This window comes from Mirounga leonina, unplaced genomic scaffold (genome assembly GCF_011800145.1).
Source record: "Mirounga leonina isolate KUSES-001 unplaced genomic scaffold, KU_Mleo_1.0 Mir_174, whole genome shotgun sequence".
In the NCBI taxonomy this organism is placed as follows: domain Eukaryota; kingdom Metazoa; phylum Chordata; class Mammalia; order Carnivora; family Phocidae; genus Mirounga; species Mirounga leonina.
The window spans coordinates 63,945,283-63,954,388 of NW_023270451.1; the positions used below are offsets into that span (position 1 = coordinate 63,945,283).

The following is a 9,106-nucleotide window of genomic DNA, read 5'->3' on the forward strand; positions in this document are numbered from 1 at the left end:
TCGAGCCCCACATCGGGCTCCTTGCTCAGCGGGGAGCCTGCTTCTCCCTCTCGCACTCCCCCTGCTTGTGTTCCCTCTCTCACTGTCTCTCTCTCTGTCAAATAAATAAATAAAATCTTAAAAAAAAAATACTAAAACAGTAGCCTTGCAAGTTAGTATAACCTCCTATAAATCAAAACATTAATACCTGAGCTTCATAAGGACAGAGATTTTGTCTGTACTGGGTCATTGCTGTATTTGCAGAATTCAGGCAAATGCCTTGCAAAGAGTGGGTGCACAATAACTATTTCTTGAATTAACGGAATGAATGGAAATCTTGACCTTTTCTTTAAAATAGGATTAACATTAAAGCTAAACAAACAAACAAACAAAAACTAAGAGGCTTCCCCACTTTCTGATAGATTTCTGACCCTAAGAATGCTGGTGAGCAGGTAAACAGGGCTGAGGAGCAGCATGCGAAGGACATTAAGTGCAAATGTGTACATTTAGCAAGTATTCTAGAAGTCAAGGATTTGGTTCAGCATTCACAGCAATGTGTGGTGTGGAGTGGTGCCACACTTAACTCAGATTCTTGTGCATGTGTCACATTTGGATTACAAATATTTTATTCAGCATCTGACTAACTTTAGTGTCTATACTTATCCTTTTTCCTTGCCAGGGTTTTCAGAAAGGATTTCTGAAATCCTTTACCTATATATGACCAAGTGTCATACAGTGCCACTTTCTGCAAAGACTTGGTTTACTTTTAATAGTTGCTACTCAGCGTTGACTAGCTAAAATAATCAGTTTGACATGATCCATTTCACTGGTGGGGTTGATTATATTGCATTACTTAAAATTTAGCTCACAACCTCAGATAGTGGATTAAAATAGCTTCTCAAAATTATTCCTGACAATTGTCTAGATATGTATTCGTTTTTACTGCCATAGCAAACATTTTTTGAAAACAGAAAGAAGTCCCCTTTCATAGCATACATGAGCTAATAATTTGAAGCGGAAACTATTCATTTATACACACTGTAAGTTTTCGTAATTATCTTCGTAATGAAAACTGAGGAAGTATTAGTCATCCTTGGCTGAGCTATATTCAATTCTACTTGTCTTTTCTAAATATAATAAAACAACAACCAACCTTAAAGGACATTATTAATTGATTAGACAAGATTTCTTAAAATGGTTTTTATCATCTCATTTAACTTAAGAGCTTCCAGACATTAATAATGAGTCACCAAAATGCTATCATTGATTTATAATGCACATTAGCACATCAGGTTTGGCCCAAGAACTCTGTGGGTCCAGAAGGAAAAAGAAAGATGTTTACAAGTGAGCTCTGGCAGAAATATACTGAAAACACTATCTGTATTCATGGTAAACAATTAGGCCTAATTCAAGTACAGTGAACATTCAGGTTCATTTTATTCCAAGGAACTGTTTCTATTCTTGAAGCTCCAAGTAGAAAGAGTCCTTAGAGTTAGAACACTACTGAGGGTGGTATAATTCTGCTTGGCCTTTGGGCATATAAGGTAAACATTTTACAACAGAAATGTACAGCCATAGATAACACAGGATCTGATCAATGTTAACACACTTGGTGTTTAAGGCTAATCCACATTGGAAAAACAATCATTTCCAGGATGGAGATCAAATATCTTAACACAGTGTTACCTGTCTGAGTCGCTAGAAAAGATTTATTTAAAAATCGATCCACAGGATGTATTTTCACATTTGTCAGTTTCTTTCCACTTATGTGCTAGAAGGAGGCACTTTAAGAGTTATTACCGGTAGTAGGAGTACGAGACACTGAGTTTCAGCAGTGACTGGTATATGTGGCAGGGAATTAAAACGAAATTGTATTAAAAAAAGTAAACAAATCATTAAATTAGAAAATTTCGCCAAATCTTGTGAAGATCGCTAATTTCTGATTTGAATAACTTCCCTGCTTAAAAAAAGATTAGTAGTTATCACCCACCCATGCACAAATAAATGAAGGTACAATGGTTTTGCTGTCTGGGGTCGTAAGGGGTTTTAAATATTGACAAGTACTTTGAGTTAGGTTTTGAGTAATACTGCAAAATACTGTATTATGCATAGGTTCCAAAGTGTCAGAAAAACTAAAATGTCGAATAGAACATATTGGAAGAGTTTAGTAAAACGTATAAAAATTAAAAGGCTAAAAAACCCACTCTGTTTTAAACATGTAAAAATAAATCGAATTGGTCCTTGGGAATGGAGTGACTTTTTTTTTTTTTTTTAGTTAGTTGGTATGTACTGCACCCGCCACAACGCGTTGGAAAGCAGGTCCTGGTACACACTAAGGAATATCCAGCCAGGTAAATACATCAGGGTGATGAGGCCCATGAAATTGAGCGGATAGTGAGAATAGTCCCAGGAACAAGCGCCGCACAGGCGGAGCCCCAGACCCCAGGACAACTCCCATACGTAGATGAAGATCACGTAGATGGGCAGCCGCTTCCAAGCGCTCCAGCCACGATTCCAGTGCAGGTGGAAGTAGAGCTTTTCCACCACGAAGCTGCAGCTGCCGTACATAAAGAAGGACCAGAGCGACGTGTGGCCGCTGGCTGGCCCATCTCTCTGCCCCAGAAAATCAAAGAAGAAAGTGAAGAAGATCTCATCCAAAAAGCCGTGCATTCCGAAGAAAAGAAAGCGGAGCAGGCCCGGCAGCCCCTGGCTGGGGGCTCCCCCGACACCCCGGCCACCTGCAACCCCAGGGGCCCCGGCGCCCAGAGGGGCGGGGGGCGCGCCGGGCCCGTGCTGCGGCTGCCGAGGCTCTGGCTGCCGCCGGTACCGCAAGCGCAGGAAGCGCTTCAGGAACACATGGCAGTGGTAGAGCGCCAGCACATACTGCAGCGCTAGGTCCGGTGTCCCCGGCACCGCCGCGCCCCCCGGGCCGCTGCTCAAGGCGAGCAGCAGTGCCTGGCCGGCCAGGGTCTGCAGCGCCACGTGGGCCGAGGGGTAGAGGAGAAGACTGAAGACGAAGGCGCTGCGGCAGCGCCGCTGCTGCAGGTAGACCTTCTCCAGGGCGAAGTGGGTGAGGGAGTGCAGCAGGCAGCGGTAGGGCGAGGAGAAGCCCAGCAGCCGGAGGTCCGGGCTGCTGGCGAAGCGCCGAGCCGAGGACACGAGCACGTCCAGGGTGATCCCGTGCATCCCGTAGAAGTAGAGGCGCATCCAGGCGGGCAGCGCATCCGGCCCGTCGGCCGGCGCTTCAGCGGTAGACAGCGGCTCCGGGCGGCTGGCCGCAGCCTCGCCTCCCCGCCCGCCGGGGCCCCCGGGACGCCGCGCGGCGCTGCTCCTTCGCGCGCGACCCTCGCCATCCGCATCGCTGCCAGCCATGGGCTCAGAGGCTGCCCGGGCGCCCGAGCCCGCGCCGCCGCCGCCGCCGCCGCCGGGTGCGTGGAGCTGCGGGGCCGAGGAGCTCCGTCCCGGCCGCGGCCGGGTGGCAGCCGGAACTGGCTTGCCCGGGAGACGCGCGGGCCCCACCGCGCCCTGCCCTCCAGTCCTGGGTGAGGTGACGCCGGCCGGCGCCCGAGCTCACTCTGCGCGGCCTAACGGGCGCCGCGGCCCGGCGAGGGGCGGTGGCGCTGGGGCCGCCAGGAGAAGTGCGGAGGCTGCTGCGAAGCCCATGTCCTCCGCGGCTCAGCCCCGCCGCCTGCGCTGCGGGCTCTAAGAGCGTAAAGCGAGCGGTGACGCCCCTTCCCCCGGCCCTGCCCATGCCCCTCTCCGCCTTTCTCGGGCTCTCCCGCCTTCGCAGGGCGCCCTCCCCGCCCCACCCTCTGAGCCGAGTCCCGCCGGGGTCCGCCGGAGAGGGCCGGGCCCTGCTCCTCCGCCTCCTTCCCCGCTCTGCACTCGGGTCCCGCGCCGTGCGGGAGGCGTTTGCAGGGCGGAGGCAGGAGTGGAGAAGCATCTAACAGGTGTGATTGAGAGCCGATGGCAATCCCTGTATTGCGGAACCAGAGTCCGGGCCCGGCTGGCCGAGGTGAATGGCCTAGTGCCACAAACCAGAGGCCGGGCCCGAGACCAAACTGTGGTGCTGTACATGTTCTAATTCAAAGCCAGCTGGGTCCCAGTCACAAAGAATGAACAGGAGACTCCATGCCTGCACGCCCCCAGCATCTGAAATGTTGCCTCGGGGCCTGGTTCACTTTCTCAATCGCTCTCCCTGACCAGTACTTTCCCAGGTTAGTCTACTGAGGGCCAAAGACAGAGAGTCAAAGCCCCCCAGAATTGTGAAATGATTTGAGGCCAGTTGGGTTGGACATCGCTCTGGCTGCAGAGGAGTCTCATATCAAGAACCGTACCTTTGCTCACGTTCGCGCACCCCAGTGCTGCTTTTTCTCTTTGCACAACTAGGTCATCCCAGAGACGGAGAGTGAAATAGAGGGTGAGATTTTTATTTTTATTTTTTTTTAGGTAGAGAAGGTGTGGGAATCTAGAACTCTGGTGTGTTGGAGGCTGCGCTTTTTAATCCAATTTTGAATTGGATTCTGAATCCAAAGTTCAGGCTTAGAATTGAAAAGGATTGAAAAGAACCTTAGAGGTAAATTATACTGATTCATATCCCCCGTGCCCCCATCATATCTAAGCAGAAACCACGTAACAGTTCTAATCTGTAAGGAGATGGGATGTTTCTTGGATGGAAGGCTTTCTGGGGATTTTTTTTTTCCCTTCTGGAGAATTCTGAGGCCATTCCTCCATTTCTTAAAACGGTCTCCTCCCCACTCTCTCCCCTTATTTTAATGCCTTATGTTACAGTCTATAGTTGCTAAATTGTCTGTGATTTAGGTAAGAGAGAAATAAAAGTATGGTGAGAAGAAAAATTGTTAAAGTAGTATCACTTGTATAAGGTCAACGTAATGACTTTTTTTTTTTTAGCTTTGTTAGCAAGTGGTTTATTTGCACACTTCCTTTGACAACTGTCAAAAGTCAGTGGGTAGAAACTGTCATGCCAGGGACAGAAGCCTCAGTTACAGGCTCCTCAAACCAGCTGCAAAACAGGAGACCCTTAGTTGCCCAAGTGCCTGAGCAAGTACAATGAAGAGAAATAATAATGTTAAAAAACTAAGTTCAACTGAGTAAGTTTGAATATCTAATTGGCTTTAATTAATGGTTCACGAATTGGGCTGCATCCCATTTAATAGATAGAAGTGAGCTCCAAGAAGCTGTACAAAATGGAAGACTTTTACAGGCAGGACATGGAAAGTTATGAGTAAAAGAAAAGAAAGCATTGTATTAGGCAAGGTCACCCGCCTTTGCATGGAGGTCTATCATGCAGATTACCACACTAGTGCTGATCTGGAAATTCCAGATGGTGATTAAAAATCACATTTCTGTAACTAAGTCTTGGTTTGCTGTCTTGGGGCAAGTGACTGCATATTAAGCCTGTTATTATTTTTTTAAACACTGTAAACATTTTCATGAGCACCTACTATATACAAGATGCTAAATACATTGGGAAAATGAAGGGTTATTAGATGCACTCTCTAAGAAGTGTATAATCTAGTTGATAGGATAATAGCCTATCATAGCTGTGTAAAACCTATGATTATTAATAATTATGATCAGCTAGTTCCCCCTTATCCACAATTTCCTTTCCCCAGTACAGAAACAGATGATCTTCCTTCTGACATATCATCAGAAGTTGGGTAGTAGCCTAACGCTATGTCACTCACCTCACTCCGTCTCTGTCTCATCATGTAGGCATTTTATCATCTCACATCATCACAAGAAGGATGAGTAGAGTACAATAAGATATTTTGAGGACGAGAAACTACATTCATATGACTTTTATTATAATATAATGTTATAATTGTTCAATTTTATTACTGTTGTTGTTAATCTCCTACTGTGCCTAATTTAGAAATTAAACTTTGTCATAGATAAGGATGTACAGGAAAAAAACATAGTATACACAGTATATATAACTCAATACCATTGGTGGTTTCAGGCATCTGCTGGGGGTCTTGGAACGTATCCCCTGTGGCTAAGGAGGGGAACTACTGTACATACCAACTAATACGTTTCTTTAATAAACTCAACCCTGGGCCCAATGTATCAGATACTAAAAACAAATGCACTTGTTCTATCATTGCTATTCAAGCAAGGGAAAGCACTTCATCATGATAGCATAAATACAAACATGCATACAACTAACTTACTAGATTAAACTTGAATTGTTTTCTAATAGTAAATTAAACTTCAAGAGCCCAAGTCTTCTATTTATTCTAATCTTTCTTAAAGATGCAAGGAAAACCTTGAAAGGTCTAATTCTATAGTTCAGTCTAGTTCATCTCAGGGAATGTAGGAAAATCTTGGATTAAATACAAAAATTATATCTTCTATTTGTATATTTTTCACCTTAGCACTTAACAAAATTTCTATTTTGTGTACCATACATATCTTATAAATTATATAGGTATAATAGGGCATGTATAAAATTTATTTATATATATATGTATAGTACACACATATTTGAAACATGCTAATTTTTAAAATTAGGTAATATATAATAAAAAGCTTGTGTCTCACCACTGTTGTCAATGTATTGCTCTGCTGAGCGGGTTAGATTGCTAAAAATCTCAATGTTCTGGGGCCTTTTTTGAATCTGCTTCTTATTTATCTTAGGAGAAGTGATGCAAAATATAAATTAACAGTTATAAATCCATAGCAGAAAATGCAGCTATTATTACCTGTTATTCTATGTTTCTTTTTATATTTTTATTGTGGCCTCTCCGTAGTTACGCCACTTCAAAATGCATGAAACACTAACTTTAAAAAAAAAATAGACAAAAAGAATAAAAGGAAAAGTTTTAAAAAAGGCATGGGACAAAGGGCAAGAAAACTATTCATTATATAAATATATAAATTATATTTTTATATATTTTATATTATATTTTATATTATATTATTATATTTATATATTTTATAGATTTTTATATATATTTATTATATTTTTATATATTTTATAATATATTTTATATTATATAAATTGCCACTCATTCTTTTCACTTACTGCCTCGTTTTAAAAAAATGAGTATCTTCTACCATCCTGAAAAGTTAGGTCACCAATGATACCGATCTTTGTTTCTGCTTTATCTTCACATTGTTCTTTTGTTTTGAGCACTTTATTGCTGGGTTTCCAAAAGGAAAACTGCAGCACAGCTTTAATGATCCATGATGATAATTTACAATCCTCACATCAGAATCTCCATGATCATAAAATACGTAAAAGCCTTTCTGTGTTGGTCTTTGCCACTGCAAACACTAGGTTGCAAAGATACACCTGTAAAAGCAGCAACTTGTTGGGAATTGGTAGGCATGAGGGTGAGGGGAGGTTAAAAATGTGAAACAGGAATCTGCAATAAAATAACATCGGGTTGAGACTCCTTAGGTTAGAAAGCAGCCATTAAAAGAATGCTTTGCAACATTGTTCTTCCATGGAAAACACAGCCTTCTTTGACCTCAGAGGCTAGGAAGCTGTCTGAGTAACCATGTCTGTAGAGATGTAACAATGCCGGTCTAGCCCATACTAACCAGTCTGGACAGGCCAGGTTGGAGCCCCGTAGTAGTGTGACTGGGGAGAAATCTAACTGGGAGAAGAGTCCTTTGGAGGATTATGATAATCTCCAGTGAATTGCCTAGTGGCCATAGGGTCATGGTTGTAGACTTTTAGATGTATGGAGTGCCTGAGACCTTTCACTGCACACCAGAAGAACAAAGGAAAGTGAATGGAAAGCACAGCATTTAGAAGAAAGCTTAAGGGCAGTTCAGTGGAGGGGACGGCATGAGTGTGATGACAGAAGAAACAGGAAAAGGCCCCAGCCACATTAGCAGTAGATATAAAAGCCTTTCTTATTATGGATCGAATTACACACGCACACGTGCACACATCCCCCTCTTATTTACTGTAATCATCAAACTAAGAAGGAGGACATCCATCCAAGAAGGCTTGCAACTGCTGTATGCTGGTTCCCTAAAAATATCATCAAAATAATCTGCTGCTAAGGCAAAACTGAGTTTGTTGCTTACCATGGTAAGGAAGCTTTCTTCTTCCTCGACAAAGTTTTAATAGCATCTTGGAGTGGGAAGGACAATGTTGGACTATTTATGAGGGTTTTAGCTTCTGGTTTAAGATGGGTCTTTCAAAAAAAAAAAAAAAAGATGGGTCTTTCAATACAAGGGCTTGATTAGAATTAGGGAAGGATTATGATATAATGGTTTAGGATTGGTGGACACAAGACCAGTGTTTTGAGTGAGAGTTTCAAAAAGTGTTGAGAATAAATAATAAATTTTTATCTCTCTGGTCCAGAGCTTCCTAGAATAATGAAGTTGTGTTGAGGAAGACAGTGGAAGTCATGTTAATGAAGACAGCCAAATAATAATGTCATGACCATACAGACAATAAGCTTTGGAGATGTAGATGTACGATCTTGGGTTCACACAATCTAATGGTGAGGACCAGTTTGGAATCTGAGGAGAATAACTGGAATAAGGACAGGTAAAGGTAACGAAGAAGCAGGGCTGACACTGAGTATAGCTAAAATGATGCTCATCCCCAGTGTGTGTGGAGGGTAAGGGAAGGGAGAGAAAGGTTGATTGATAGTTCAAAAACACAGCCATGTAAAATATTTGTATGAATATGTCTATAGTTTACTTTACCTATACTCTTATTTCTTAATTTTCTTTTGTTATATACTAAAGTTCCAAATTAAAGAATTTGTTTTATATGTCCCTTAAACATCTGGGAGAGCAAATGGACCATCAGGAAGCAACTAATAGATTATTAGTGCTCACTGACAAAAGTAGATCAGATAGGAGCGTGTAAACTTTTTTGAACATGGCCACTGTTACGGGATCATCTTGGAAATCTTTCCTACTGTTCCTACTGCTTGTCTTTACAAGTCTCCTTCTTTTTAAGTGTACTCCTTTTACTTCTCTTCCTGATAATCTGATTAATGGGGAGTCACATTGATATCAGGAAAGTTTCCTTTTGTAACTCCTCCTCTGGTAGCTTTTTATGTACTTTTATGTTGTCATTTTAAATTTCAGGCTTTCTTTTTGTCCAAGAAATGTCTTGGAGCTCCTAGTTTTC

The 9,106-nt window shown here is 42.8% G+C and overlaps 1 protein-coding gene across 1 annotated transcript; it reads right to left on the minus strand.

Moving 5' to 3' along the window:
* Positions 1-1,164: 1,164 nt before the first annotated feature.
* TMEM229A (transmembrane protein 229A) lies at positions 1,165-3,664 on the minus strand. Its single transcript, XM_035021458.1, has one exon. It carries the CDS (start codon positions 3,349-3,351, stop codon positions 2,251-2,253), a length of 1,101 nt encoding a protein of 366 aa, XP_034877349.1. The 5' UTR covers positions 3,352-3,664; the 3' UTR covers positions 1,165-2,250.
* Positions 3,665-9,106: the final 5,442 nt, after the last annotated feature.